Source organism: Salmo trutta, chromosome 2 (genome assembly GCF_901001165.1).
Source record: "Salmo trutta chromosome 2, fSalTru1.1, whole genome shotgun sequence".
Lineage (NCBI taxonomy): Eukaryota > Metazoa > Chordata > Actinopteri > Salmoniformes > Salmonidae > Salmo > Salmo trutta.
Window position 1 is genome coordinate 51,738,686 of NC_042958.1, and position 16,157 is coordinate 51,754,842.

Sequence of the window (16,157 nt, forward strand, 5' to 3'; positions counted from 1 at the left end):
CTCAGATTACACAAGAATTCGAAAACAAATCCAATTTTGATAAACTCCCATATCTACTGGGTGAAATACCACAGTGTGCCATCACAGCAGCAAGATTTGTGATCTGTTCCTACAAGAAAAGGGCAACCAGTGAAGAACAAACACAATTGTAAATACAACCCATGTTTATGTTTATTTATTGTCCCTTTTGTACTTTAACTATTTGCACATCGTTACAACACTGAACTGTATATAGACATAATGTGACACTTGACATTTCTTTATTCTTTTGGAACACTTTTTATTGTTTATTTCACTTTTGTTTATTATCCATTTCACTTGCTTTGGCAATGTTAACATATGTTTCCCATGCCAATAAAGCCCCTTGAATTTAATGTAATTAAGAGGGAAGGAAGGACTATATTTGCAATAGCAGCTATGGCCTGTTACTGCTGTTGTAGCCTAAACACTCATGTGGATGAACACACAACACATTCAATCAAACATTATAGGGCTTTAAAGAAGCATCAAAACATTATTATGTACCTGTTGTAAATAACAACCCTAGGAAGGGTAATCTCGGCAAAAAGGGATATAACACCCATATTGATTGACTGGTTGGTTGATTTGTTGATTGACTGATCTCGTACCTGCAGAAGGCGTACATGACAAGGAAGTTTCCCACCATGCCTGTGATGCCGACGGCGAGGATGACGGACCCGAGGGTATAGTGGTGGTGGTCTGGGACATCCACAGTTGGGAACGGCCATCGCACCGACATGGCAACCTAGAGAAAAAGAGAGAGAGAGAGAGAGAGAGAGAGAGACAGAGAGAGAGAGAGAGAGAGAGAGCGAGCGAGAGAGAGAGAGAGAGACAGATATTGATATTGTTGAATGTTCCTATATAGTTACTGTACTATATGTTGAATGTTACTGTACTATATGCTGAATGTTCCTATATAGTTACTGTACTATATGCTGAATGTTCCTATATAGTTACTGTACTATATGCTGAATGTTCCTATATAGTTACTGTACTATATGTTGAATGTTCCTATATAGTTACTGTACTATATGCATAATGTTCCTATTTAGTTACTGTACTATATGCTGAATGTTCCTGTATAGTTACTGTACTATATGCTGAATGTTCCTATATAGTTACTGTACTATATGTTGAATGTTCCTATATAGTTACTGTACTATATGTTGAATGTTCCTATATAGTTACTGTACTATATGCTGAATGTTCCTATATAGTTACTGTACTATATGCTGAATGTTCCTATTTAGTTACTGTACAATATGCATAATGTTCCTATATAGTTACTGTACTATATGCATAATGTTCCTATATAGTTACTGTACTATATGCATAATGTTCCTATATAGTTACTGTACTATATGCTGAATGTTCCTATTTAGTTACTGTACTACATGTTAAATGTTCCTATATAGTTACTGTACTATATGCTGAATGTTCCTATTTAGTTACTGTACTATATGTTGAATGTTCCTATATAGTTACTGTACTATATGCTGAATGTTCCTATTTAGTTACTGTACTACATGTTGAATGTTCCTATATAGTTACTGTACTATATGCATAATGTTCCTATATAGTTACTATACTATATGCATAATGCTCCTATATAGTTACTGTACTATATGTTGAATGTTCCTATTTAGTTACTGTACTATATGCATAATGTTCCTATATAGTTACTGTACTATATGCATAATGTTCCTATATAGTTACTGTACTATATGCTGAATGTTCCTATATAGTTATTGTACTATATGCTGAATGATCCTATATAGTTACTGTACTATATGCATAATATTCCTATATAGTTACTGTACTATATGTTGAATGTTCCTATATAGTTACTGTACTATATGCTGAATGTTCCTATATAGTTACTGTACTATATGCATAATGTTCCTATATAGTTACTGTACTATATGCATAATGCTCCTATATAGTTACTGTACTATATGTTGAATGTTCCTATTTAGTTACTGTACTATATGCATAATGCTCCTATATAGTTACTGTACTATATGATGAATGTTCCTATTTAGTTACTGTACTATATGTTGAATGTTCCTATTTAGTTACTGTACTATATGCATAATGCTCCTATATAGTTACTGTACTATATGCATAATGCTCCTATTTAGTTACTGTACTATATGTTGAATGTTCCTATATAGTTACTGTACTATATGTTGAATGTTCCTATATAGTTATTGTACTAAATGTTGAATGTTCCTATATAGTTACTGTACTATATGTTGAATGTCCCTATATAGTTACTGTACTATATTTTGAATGTTCCTATATAGTTACTTGAAGTTAATTGAAAGTTTCACCCAGTAGGTCTTCATCAAGCTGATAGTAAACGAGGTATAGGCAGTTGAAACCTAGTCTCTCTCACTGCACCATGAGTCTGTAGAGGGAGACTAGCCCGGAGCGTATACAACCATGTTAATGCATTTCTAAGAATTGATATTCCTTTTATTTTACATATTTATACCCAGCAACTGGGATTCTAGGAAATTGTTGAATATGTGCACACTACTTCTGAGAATTATCAAATGATCAAATCATGACATGACTATAAAGCTGTGAAATATCAAATGATCAAATAATGGCATATCTATAAAGCGTTTTTAACAAAAACTGTCATTATGTCTCTCTCTCCCTCAAAAGACTCTTGACTAACTCAGTGAATTAATAATGCCCGAGAAGCCAGTGTTTGGAGGATATATTGGTGTATACTGGCAAAACGTGCCAATATATCCTCCAAACACCACCTTCAAAAACATTACCACTTTTATGCACCAGGTTACCAACATATTCAAATAATTATTGCCATATTTTCATTAAAAACATTATTTGGATGAATTTATTCATACTATTTCATCCTTCCAAGAGATATTGTCCTGCCACAAATCTAGGGTTGCTACCCAAGCCGGCTTGTCGTTTGTTCTGTTGGTTCGGTAGCCAGAGATGCGACCCAGTCGTTAAGCATTTTTGTCTATGGGCCAGACATTTGTTCTAAATGTTCTATTGCCATACTGACTGGCAACATTCTTATCCCTTGCTTGCTAGCTAGCCAACTACGGCTAAATTACAGTCACGTCAAACAGTGCAGACAGAATAACAGCAAAGTAGCTGCATTTGCATTTTTAAGCTGTTTTCTAGTGACATTTATTTTGGATACATTCATAAGAATGAGCGAATGATGCGCGATTTCACCTGGCATAGAAAATGTGCTCTCTCTTCAGAACACTGTTGTTCAGAGGTGCTAGCCAACCAAACAACTAACACAATCACTTCAAACTGAAGCTGGAAAGACATCAAACTAGCTGCATTTTGTTTTGATTTACCAGTTTTCTATTGACATTTCTTTGTTTATACCCATAAAATGATGCTGATTCATGATTTCGACTGGCTGAGAAAAGTTGCCTGCCTACGTTCCTTACTATGGGACAGCTGGTGATCGAATTTCAATGTTGAAACAATGTTGCAAATGTCAGAGAGACAGAAAGCAAGGTTTATACAAATCTCTGCTGTTGAAAACCAATTGCTAGTCTAAAAGAAATGGGAGATAATGTCTAGATGCTTTTTACAGTGGAGATCAAGCCTATAAATTGCCTGGCTGGGCTGATGAGACAGTGGATTGCGCAGTCAGATGGAACAGAATAAATAAGCATTTCAACGTCATAGCTTTAGCCGATGGTAACTTGTGGAATAGACATCGACTGGAACGCAGTTTTAACCAATCAGCATCCAGGATTAGACCCACCCGTTGTATAATTGTTTATATTACTTCCATTGTCTAACCAATAGAACACAGTGGACGTTTGAGGGTTCTATTACCTTCAGATACAATTGTATTCCGACATGAACTGAACCCTCCTCCTCCACTCCTCTACAGTCTGAGGAGTCAAAGGTCATTAAACATATCAAATCAAACTTGATTTATAGAGCACATTTCTTACAGAGGAGGCATTTCAAAGTGCTTAATAAATAAAATAACTAAAGGTGCGAAAGATAAAAACACAAAATATTTCCTAAATTAGACAAATTAAAATTGTAAAACAATAATAAAATAACACTAAGAGACTAACACATTAAAATAAATACAAATAGGTAAGATACAGTATAAATAAAAGAGATAGTATGACTAAAAGCACTCTAAGTAAAAGCACGGCTAAAAAGGTGTGTTTTATTCATTCCTTTTGTTCATTCTTGAACATGTCGACAGTTTCTGAAGCACTCAGATCCTCCGGTAGGCTGTTCCAAAGGCCAGAACTATATTGGCTGAAGGCACCCTCACCAAACATTCTGCTTCTGACCTTTGGAACGACTAAAAGGCCTAACCCAGAGGATCTGAGGGATCGACTGGGCGTATATCTTAAAAGCAGATATGCCATTGGGTGCAAGGCCACATAGTGCTTAAAAAAATCAATATACAGTGAGGGAAAAAAGTATTTGATCCCCTGCTGATTTTGTACGTTTGCCCACTGACAAAGAAATGATCAGTCTATAATTGTAATGGTAGGTTTATTTGAACAGTGAGAGACAGAACAACAACAACAAAAAATCCAGAAAAAAACGCATGTCAAAAATGTTATAAATTGATTTGCATTTTAATGAGGGAAATAAGTATTTTACCCCCTCTCAATCAGAAAGATTTCTGGCTCCCAGGTGTCTTTTATATGGGTAACAAGCTGAGATTAGGAGCACACTCTTAAAGGGAGTGCTCCTAATCTCAGTTTGTTACCTGTATAAAAGACATCTGTCCACAGAAGCAATCAATCAATCAGATTCCAAACTCTCCACCATGGCCAAGACCAAAGAGCTCTCCAAGGATGTCAGGGACAAGATTGTAGACCTACACAAGGCTGGAATGGGCTACAAGACCATCGCCAAGCAGCTTGGTGAGAAGGTGACAACAGTTGGTGTGATTATTCACAAATGGAAGAAATACAAAAGAACTGTCAATCTCCCTCGGCCTGGGGCTCCATGCAAGATCTCACCTTGTGGAGTTGCAATGATCATGAGAACGGTGAGGAATCAGCCCAGAACTACATGGGAGGATCTTGTCAATGATCTCAAGGCCGCTGGGACCATAGTCACCAAGAAAACAATTGGTAACACACTACGCCGGGAAGGACTGAAATCCTGCAGCGCCCGCAAGGTCCCCCTGCTCAAGAAAGCACATATACATGCCCGTCTGAAGTTTGCCAATGAACATCTGAATGATTCAGAGGACAACTGGGTGAAAGTGTTGTGTTCAGATGAGACCAAAATGGAGCTCTTTGGCATCAACTCAACTCGCCGTGTTTGGAGGAGGAGGAATGCTGCCTATGACCCCAAGAACACCATCCCCAGCATCAAACATGGAGGTGGAAACATTATGCTTTGGGGGTGTTTTTCTGCTAAGGGGACAGGACAACTTCACCGCATCAAAGGGACGATGGATGGGGCCATGTACCGTCAAATCTTGGGTGAGAACCTCCTTCCCTCAACCAGGGCATTGAACATGGGTCGTGGATGGGTATTCCAGCATGACAATGACCCAAAACCCACGGCCAAGGCAACAAAGGAGTGGCTCAATAAGAAGCACATTAAGGACCTGGAGTGGCCTAGCCAGTCTCCAGACCTTAATCCCATAGAAAATCTGTGGAGGGAGCTGAAGGTTCAAGTTGCCAAACGTCAGCCTCGAAACCTTAATGACTTGGAGAAGATCTGCAAAGAGGAGTGGGAAAAAATCCCTCCTGAGATGTGTGCAAACCTGGTGGCCAACTACAAGAAACGTCTGACCTCTGTGATTGCCAACAAGGGTTTTGCCACCAAGTACTAAGTCATGTTTTGCAGAGGGGTCAAATACTTGTTTCCCACATTAAAATGCAAATCATTTTATAACATTTTTGACATGCGTGTTTCTGGATTTTTTTGTTTGTTTTTCTGTCTCTCACTGTTCAAATAAACCTACAATTAAAAGTATAGACTGATCATTTCTTTGTCAGTGGGCAAACATACAAAATCAGCAGTGGATCAAATACTTTTTTCCCTCACTGTAGCAATGTTAAAATCAATTCTAAAACTAACAGTAACCCAATGCAGAGACTTTAAAATACCTGTTAGGTGTGATCTCCTTCTGGTCTTTGTAAGGACATGTGCTGCTGAATTCTGAATTAATTGGAGTTGGTTAATGTTGTTTTTGGGATGACCGGACAGCCTTGCAATAATGCTAGTGATAAAAGCATGCATTGGTCTCTCAGTGTTGGCCCAGCAGAGAAACAGACACCCTTTGGCAATATTTCTTAAGTGATAAAAAGCTGATTTTGTTGCATTACAGATGTGGGCACAGTGGGCCTCAAAATGTAGGTCAGAGTCTAAAATCACAACTAGGTTTTTAGCCTGGTTGGTTGATGTATCTAGTGCCAGGGGAATGTAAAAGTGCAGTCAATTTCTCTGAATTGACTCTTAGCAACAATAACCAGAGCCTCCGTTTTGTTTTTGTTCAGCTGTAGGAAGTTCTGTGCCATCCATATATTTATGTCAGAGATACATTCAACCAGGGTGTTAATTGGGCTATCGTCATCTGAGGACACAGAGTAATACAGCTGTGTATCATTTGCATACCTAATAATGCTGCCAAGGGATAACATGTAAAAACTAAAGTATAGGGCCCAAAATCCAGCCTTGAGGTACGCCACATGAGATCTCTAGTTTTCCTGAGGCATGGTCTCCTAGGGCAACAAAATCATCTCTGTCAGTCAGATTTGTCTTAAACCAGTTCAGTATTAAGCCTGAGAGGCCAACCCAATTCTGTAGTCTGTCCAGGAGGATACCATGATCTACACACAAAAAAAATGATGGTTGTAAATAGTACCAGATAGGGGTTCTCTGGCTTGTAACCATAGAGGAACCCTTTTTGGGGCTATATAGAACCCTTTTTTATGGTTCTTTATAGAACATTTATGGAGAATGGTTCTATAAAGAACCTTTTTCAATCTGAAAGGTTCTTTGTAAAGCCTTTTGATCCTGACGAGAGAATTAAGACTGATTTTGTCAACCGTTCTCAAGGCCATACATGAGTCTTTCACAAGACACCATCACTGGCTATAGTCATACACAACATGTAATAATGTAACACAACAGATTAGATAAAATGGAATGACACACACTCACGGTTGCACAAAAAGAGCTGTGAACAAACTATGACCCCAAATATTATAAAGAGACACATTTTATTATCACTAAAAGACCAAAGAACCCAAAAGGTTACTTGAGTCAGTATGGTTCCACATAGAAGTTTCACCCTTTCCAAAGAACCCCTGAGGAACCCCCTCTTTTGCATGTATTCTATAGTATGCAAAGCTGCATTTGAGCCAATGAGTAGAAGACAGAGAGATTTGTAGCATCAGTGTTAATCCGAAAGTACAGTCTCTATGCTTTGGTGGGTACGAAAACATAATCACTGCTGACCTGTTCTAACCTCTAGTAAGAACTAAGGTCGACGCCCTCTCTCCCCATGAATACACACACACACACACACACAAGTGCAGACGTAAACACATAGACACATTTGTCTGTGCTAGAGTAGGCAGGGTGCCTGTGAATGAGTCGGTCAGTTGTGACTGTGCTGAAATCAATTTCCAATATCTACGTGTTTGTCTGAGGAAGAGCTAAGGGGCTGTGGAGACAAGGACAACTATTGTTGGCCCTCTTTCCCATTCCGTCGACAACACAATCCCTGCTTTCTGTAATATCTAGGAGTTCAGCCGGAACTCACCCACTTCCTCTCTTTAATCCCTCTGTGTGTGTGTTTGTGCGTGTCTCCAGTATGTGTGCACATGCATGCACGTCTATATCGTCAACTGACCCACATCTGTGTCCTTCAGTTCAAACAATAAAAAAGCCATTTGTTTTGGTAAACAGGGTCGGTGTTTGAGTAATATAACCCCTCTCAAATTCATACCTATGGATGCAGGGACTGACCATCCATGACATCAAAACTATAGTTTTAACTGTGTTTTGAGTCTATAGTGTTTGTTTACGTTGACTTCTTATGGAAACATTGGCGTCTAAAAAAGCTTATATTTTGGGTTTGGCGGCTGGGATGTCCTTGTCCCATCGCGCTCTAGCGACTCCTTGTGGCGGCCGGGCGCATGCACGCTGACTTTGGTCGCCAGCTGTACGGTGTTTCCTCCGACACATTGGTGCGGCTGGCTTCTGGGTTAAGCGAGCAGTGTGTCATGAAGCTTCACGGGGTCGTGTTTTGGAGGACACATTGTTTAGGAGTTTAGGGTTATGAATTTGGGGTTAGGGTTAAGGTTAGGGTTAGGGAAAATATCATTTTGAATGGGAAAAATGGTTTGGTCCCCAAAAGGATAGTAAAACAAACATGCGTGTGTGTGTGTGTGCGGGCTTGTATTACTATCGTCATGGATACTGGAAATCCCCCAAAGTCCACAGAAGGATAGAACAACAAGAAAATATATACATCTGACCACACTATATATTCATACACCAGACAGAGTACGGGGCAGGGACTGTGTGTCTGTGCAGGGCAGGTTAATTTATAAATGTAATCTGTTACAGTTACTAGTTGTAATCAGTAACGTAACTTTTGGATTACCCAAAAAAACAGAAAGCTGTCAAAGTTGTCCCCCTGCAAACATCCTTTCTCAATTTGAAAGTAATCCAAGATGTAAATCATCTAGTTTTTCAAAAGTATCTGTAATCTGATTAGAATATTTTTGCTGGTAATTTCACTGATTGCAGTTACAGTTTTTTGTAATCAGATTACATGTAATCAGTTACTCCCCAACCCTGTGTATGCGAGATTGCCTGTGTCTATGTGCACTATGAATGCATGCATGTGTGTTTTTCCTTGTCAGCAGGTAGTAAATGTTAGTGTGTGAGCTGCCAAAATGCTAATTTTGTTGCTTAGACAAAGGGAGGTACAAGAGGAGCAGGAAGTAGAGCAGGAAGGAGGAAGAGGATGATGATTGATGGACCTGAATTTCTACTGTCACACTGTTGCATCTACAACCTCTTTAACCTTTACCTAACACCTACTCTAACCTTAACCGCCCATGGGTTATGACCCAATCTTAACCCGTCAAGGTTCTTGCGTCACTGAAAGCCTTATTTTTTACAAGTAAATGTCATGTTCCTTTGGGTACAGCTTATTTCTTTGTTCCAAAAATCCAATGTTTGTGTCTGTTGGATGAATGTCAAATATCAACCTGAGGTTAAGTTGCCAAACACACACACACACACACACACACACACACACACACACACACACACACACACACACACACACACACACACACACACACACACACACACACACACACACACACACACACACACACACACACACACACACACACACACAAAACCAGTGAATGTAGCCCGGAGGACGAGGTATGTGGCAGGGCTTCAGTCTGTCAGTAACGCACAGTGAACCGCGTGTGTTTGTATGTTTGTATGTGTGTATGTGTGCGTGTGTGTGTAATAAAACGCACACACACATATTTTGTAAGTACTTTTTAACACCAAAACTATTGGTAAGTGAGGTGCCACCAACACAAAGGAGACGGAACCTTAACTTTGATGGAGTATTGAAACATCCTCCTGAAATGTGTTGGAACTTTACATGATGTGTTGTAACACCCACTGGGTGAGAAGGGTCCGTATAAGGGGATATATTTACTTGACATCTTTTTTATATTCTAGAGGATACAGAACATGTCCAATGCATATTTTGAGTTTTTATGCATATGCACCATATCTTGACAAATTCAGGAATCAAGATGGGTGTTTTGGACATATACTGTATGATATTGGGATTGCTCTGAATATCACACATGGACATTTCCTATGGCCGACTATGGACTCATTCCATATCCTGAGATATGCAACATCCTATTGTCTCTCTTCATGTTGACAAATGCTTACTGTATACATCACGTATCGGTGTTTTCTCAGCACATTCAAGATATGAAGCTATATTGATTCTAGAAATGCTTCTCTTGGCTGAGGTCCATTTCCGGATCTTGATATGCTTTTTGATATGCTGAAAATAAGGACGATTTCTGATGCATTTCAGAGTTTTCAGCACATGCTCAATAATTTGACATATATGCACAAATCATTTTTAGATTCCCTCTGGATATGATACATGGTGTAGCTGGATATTGACTCATTAGATATTCTGAGATACTGTAGACCTATGTAGACATCTTATTTTCTCTATATGTTGATAAATATTGACTGTACGCCTACATAGGATCTTGATATGCATCTTTTACGCTGCTGCTACTCTCGGTTTATTATCTATGCATAGTCACTTTAACTCTACCTGCATTTACATATTACCTCAATTACCTCGACTAACCAGTGACCCCGCACATTGACTCTGTACCGGTACCCCCTGTATATAACCTCGCTATTGTTATTTTACTGCTGCTGTTTAACTATTTGTTATTTGTTATTTTTATTTTTTTACTTATCTATTTTTCACTTAACACTTATTTTTCTTAAAACTGCAATGTTGGTTAAGGACTTGTAAGTAACCATTTCACTGTAAGGTTTACACCTGTTGTATTCAGCGCATGTGACAAATTCAATTTGATTTGATTTGATATGCTAAATAAGTTATTTGAGTTTTGAGGATATGCCCAATAATTTGACAAATATTCAATCCATTTCATTCTTTCAGACACTATCATTTTTGTATTCCCTCTGGATAAAGGACTCGCACAAACCACAAGCTAAAAGCACTGTAACTGGTAGCCTAGCAACAATAATGACATATATTTTTCTGCAGAGTTCCAACTGCCAACTATGTAAACGGTGTGGTCGAACTGACAACTGGAGAAACAAAGAAGTGTGAAGCTGTTCTGAAAATACCTAAAAGAAGTTAACGCTAAAGTGAGTAGCTAATTGAGGTATGTTTTATTTATCTGAGTAACTAGAATCAGGAACGTTAGCTAATTTGGCCAGTAGCCAGTAGGGATAGCCAGCTAGCTAGGCTTCATAGGGGGATAAAAGCGAACTGGTAGCCTAGCTAGCCAATAAATAACAATAGTGCCTTCCCTTCAGGGATTTTTTTTATATCCTATCAAGCCTCAAGGTGACAGCTAATGTTTTCAAACGGTTAGGCATATTTTGTATTACTGGTTAATATAAGAGAACTAGCTATCTAACTAACTAGCAACTTGGCTAGCTAGCTAACTTAGTTCCAGTTGGTTTTCTCATCATGAATGAAGCAGGTACCTTGTGGTATGGTTATGTGTAATGACAATGTTTTCTTGAAATATCGACACAATTTTCATTCTTTGACAGTTTGGAGTGGATCACAGACCAACATTACCCCCATAATGGGTCTGACTGTGAGGGACCACCGCTGACAACCCAATCTGCACCCATCGCATTGAAACAACTATGTAAACTGGAAACCATACATCCTGATGCTGCATTTATTGTAGCTGGGGATTTTAACAAAGCTAACCTGAGAACAAGACTTCCTAAATTCTATCAGCATATCGAATGCGCGACACGAGCTGGTAGCATTCTGGATAATTGCTATTCTAACTTCCACGATGCATACAAAACCCTCCCGCGTACTGCCTTCGGCAAATCTGACCATGACTCCATTTTGTTGCTCCCTGCTATAGACAGAAACTAAAACAGGAAACGCCCATGCTCAGGTCTATCAAAAGCTGGTCTGACCAATCGGATTCCATGCTTCAAGATTGCTTTGATCACGTGGACTGAGATATGTTCCGGATAGCCTCAGACAATAAGATTAATGTATACGCTGACTTGGTGAGCGAGTTTATTAGCAAGTGCATCGGAGATGTCGTACCCACTGTGACTATTAAAACTTTTCCTAACCAGAAAGTGGATTGATGACAGCATTCGCGCAAAACTGAAAATGCAAACCACCGCTTTTAATCATGGCAAGGCGACTGGAAACATGACCGAATACAAACAGTTCAGCTATTCCCTCCGAAAGGCAATCAAACAAGCAAAGCGTTAGTATAGAGACAAAGTAGAGTCGGAATTCAATGGCTCAAACACGAGATGTATGTGGCAGGGTCTACAGTCAATTACGGATTACAAAAAGAAAACCAGACCCGTAGCGGATATCGACATCTTGCTCCCAGACAAATTAAACAACTTCTTTGCTCGCTTTGAGGACAATACAGTGCCACTGACATGGCCCGCTACCAAAGCCTGTGGGCTCTCCTTCTCCATGGTTAACGTGAGTAAAACATTTAAACGTGTTAACCCTCGCAAGGCTGCCGGCCTAGATGGCATCCCTAGCCGCGCCCTCAGAGCATACGCAGACCAGATGGCTGGTGTGTTTACGGACATATTCAACCAATCCCTTTCCCAGTCTGCTGTCCCCACATGCTTCAAGGTGGCCACCATTGTTCTTGTTCCCAAGAAAGCAAAGGTTACTGAACTAAATGACTATCGCCTCGTAGCACTCACTTCTGTTATCATGAAGTGCTTTGACAGACTAGTCAAGGATCATATCACCTCCACCCCACCTGATACCCTAGACCCACTCCAATTTTCTTCCCGACCCAATAGGTCCACTGACGATGCAATCGCCATCACACTGCACACTGCCCTATCCCATCTGGACAAGAGGAATACCTACGTAAGAATGCTGTTCATTTAACACCATAGTACCCTCCAAACTCATCATTAAGCTTGAGACCCTGGGTCTCAACCCCGCCCTGTGCAATTGAGTCCTGGACTTCCTGACGGGCCGCCCCCAGGTGGTGAAGGTAGGAAACAACATCTCCACTCCGCTGATCCTCATCACTGGGCCACTACAAGGGTGCGTTCTCAGCCCTCTACTGCACTCCCTGTTCACCCATGTTTGCGTAGCCATGCACGCCTCCAACTCAATCATCAAGTTTGCAGACGACACTACAGTGGTAGGCTTGATTACCAACAACAACAAGGAGGAGGTTGAAAAAATGTGGCTTGTCACCTAAAACACTCTTTTACAGATGCACAATCGAGAGCATCCTGTCGGGCTGTATCACCACCTGGTACGGCAACTGCACCGCCCTCAACCGCAAGGCTCTCCAGAGGGTAGTGCGGTCTGCACAACACATCACCGGGGGCAAACTACTTGCCCTCCAGGACACCTATAGCACCCGATGTCACAGGAAGGCCAAAAAGATCATCAAGGACAACAACCACCTGAGCCACTGCTTGTGGCTTTAAAGTCACTTTAACCTGATGTGGATAGGGGGCAGTATTTTCACGGCCGGATGAAAAAACGTACCCGATTTAAACTGCTCTTGCCCAGAAACGAGAATATGCATATTACTAGTAGATTTGAATAGAAAACACTCTGAAGTTTCTAAAACTGTTTGAATGGTGTCTGTGAGTATAACAGAACTCATATGGCAGGCAAAAACCTGAGAAAGAGTCAACCAGGAAGTGTAGGATCTGAGAAATGTAGTTCTTCTTTCTAGTCCCTTTCGAAACTACAGTATCTGTGCTGTTACGTTGCACTTTCTAAGGCTTCCATTGGCTGTCTAAAGCCTTCAGAAAGTGGATTGAGCCTTCTCCTGTCTCTGGGCAGAGTATAGGAGCTCAGTTACTGAGTGGTCTGCCTGAGGACAAAGAGATTGGATATGCGCGTTCCAGCGAGCATGCTGTTTTTTTTTTCTCCTTGAATTAATACACTATTGTCCGGTTGGAATATTATCGCAATTTTACGTAAAAAAATACCATAAAAATTGATTTTAAACAGCGTTTGACATGCTTCTAAGTACGGTAATGGAACATTTTGACTTTTTGTGTCTCGAATTGCACTCGCGCGTTACCCTTTGGATAGTGACCTGAACGTACGAACAAATCGGAGGTATTTGGACATAACTATGGATTATTTTGAACAAAAACAACATTTCTTGTGGAAGTAGCAGTTCTGGGAGTGCATTCTGACGAAGATCATCAAAGGTAATCCAATATTTCTAATACTAATTCTGAGTTTAGGTTGCCCCGTGATGGCGAGCTATGTACTCAGAATATTGAAAAATGTGCTTCGCCGAAAAGCTATTTTAAAATCTGACACAGCGATTGCATAAAGAAGTTCTGTATCTATAATTCTTAAAATAATTGTTATGTATTTTGTCAACGTTTATGATGAGTATTTTGTAAATTCATCGGAAGTTTTTGGTGGGAATACATTTTCTGAACATCACGCGCCAATGTAAAAAGCTGTTTTTGGATATAAATATGATCTTGATTGAACAAAACATACATGTATTGTATAACATAATGTCCTAGGAGTGTCATCTGATGAGGATCATCAAAGGTTAGTGCTTCATTTAGCTGTGCTTTGGGTCCCTGCTTGGAAAATGGCTGTGTGGTTATTTTGGTCTATGTACTCTCCTAACATAATCTAATGTTTTGCTTTCGCTGTAAAGCCTTTTTGAAATCGGACAATGTGGTTAGATTAACGAGAGTCTTATCTTTAAAATGGTGTAAAATAGTTGATTGTTTGAGAAAATTGAATTGTGGTATTTTAGTTGTTTTTGTATTTCGCGCCATGCGATCCCATTGGCTCTTGGCTAGGGGTCCCGCTGGCGGAACGGGGTTCCGCTAGCGGAATGCCTAGATGCAAGAGGTTATTATATAGTGGCACTTTATTAATGTTTATATATCCTACATTACTCATTACATATATATGTAATATATATATATATATATGTATGTATATACTGTATTCTATTCCGTCTACTGTATCTTGCCTATGCTGCACGGCCATCGCTCATCCATATATTTATATGTACATATTCTATTCATCCCTTTACATTTGTGTATATAAGGTAGTTGTTGTGTAATTTGTTAGATTACTTGTTAGATATTACTGCATTGTCGGATCTTGAAGCACAAGAATTTCACTACACTCATACAACCATGTGTATGTGACCAATACAATTTGATTTAATTTGATGAAATGAAATGAAAAACAACATGTTTTAAACATGACCCTGACTGCATTACCTGGATTAACCCATAACCCTGACTGTTTATAGGCCATGTCCATACTAACTATGTAGAAGTTGGTAGATAGATGAGTGTTCTTGTATTGTATTACAGTACATCAATAAAGAACTCAGCCGCAGGCCTTTTCATTTTATTTGGTTTATTAGGATTTCCATTAGCTTTTGCTTCCTGGGGTCCACAAAACACTGATACACTGATAGACAAAGACAGTCAAAACGGCATTCAAACAATACCACTAAAAAATAACAAACAATACAACTAAAAAATAATGTTTGTGTTAGAGTGTGCGCATGTGTTTGTATGCGTGTCCCCTCACAGTCCCCACCGTTCCATGAGATCTTTAATACATTTTTTCAAGGTCATTTTGCTGTTTGCTTTGGGTACAAACACAGGTTTCGCACACAGGCACAAACACACTGTCAATAGTGGACCAGACTGTACTGGGAAAGCACCACCTCTCTACATTAATTAGCATATAATATAATTAATTTGGTTCATTATTGATTGATTATACACTACTGTTCAAAAGTTTGGGGTCACTTAGAAATGTCCTTGTTTTTGAAAGAAAAGCAATTTTTGGTCCATTAAAATAACATGAAATTGATCAGAAATACAGTGTAGACATTGTTAATGTTGTAAATTACTATTGTAGCTGGAAATGGCAGATTTTTTGTGGAATATCTACATAGGTGTACAGAGGCCCATTATCAGCAACCATCACTCCTGTGTTCCAACGGCACGTTGTGTTAGTTAATCCAAGTTTATCATTTTAAAAGGCTAATTGAACATTAGAAAACCCTTTTGCAATTATGTTAGCACAGCTGAAAACTGTTGTTCTGATTAAAGAAGCAATAAAACTGGCCTTCTTTAGACTAGTTGAGTACCTGGAGCATCAGAATTTGTGGGTTTGATTAAAGGCTCAAAATGGCCAGAAACAAAGCACTTTCTTCTGAAACTCATCAGTCTATTCTTGTTCTGAGAAATGAAGGCTATTCCATGTGATAAATTGCCGAGAAACTGAAGATCTCGTACAAAGCTGTGTACTACTCCCTTCACAGAACAGCGCAAACTGGCTCTAACCAGAATAGAAAGAGGAG

The 16,157-nt window shown here is 39.4% G+C and overlaps 1 protein-coding gene across 2 annotated transcripts in view; it reads right to left on the reverse strand.

Annotated features, from left to right (window-relative positions):
* Window positions 1–16,157, reverse strand: part of LOC115156804 (melanopsin-A) — a 48,456-nt gene that overhangs the window by 29,694 nt on the left and 2,605 nt on the right. For both annotated transcript variants that reach the window (XM_029704513.1, XM_029704505.1), the window contains exon 3: window positions 630–766. In XM_029704513.1, coding sequence (XP_029560373.1) covers window positions 630–766 — 137 coding nt within the window. The remainder of the gene's footprint in view (window positions 1–629; window positions 767–16,157) is intronic.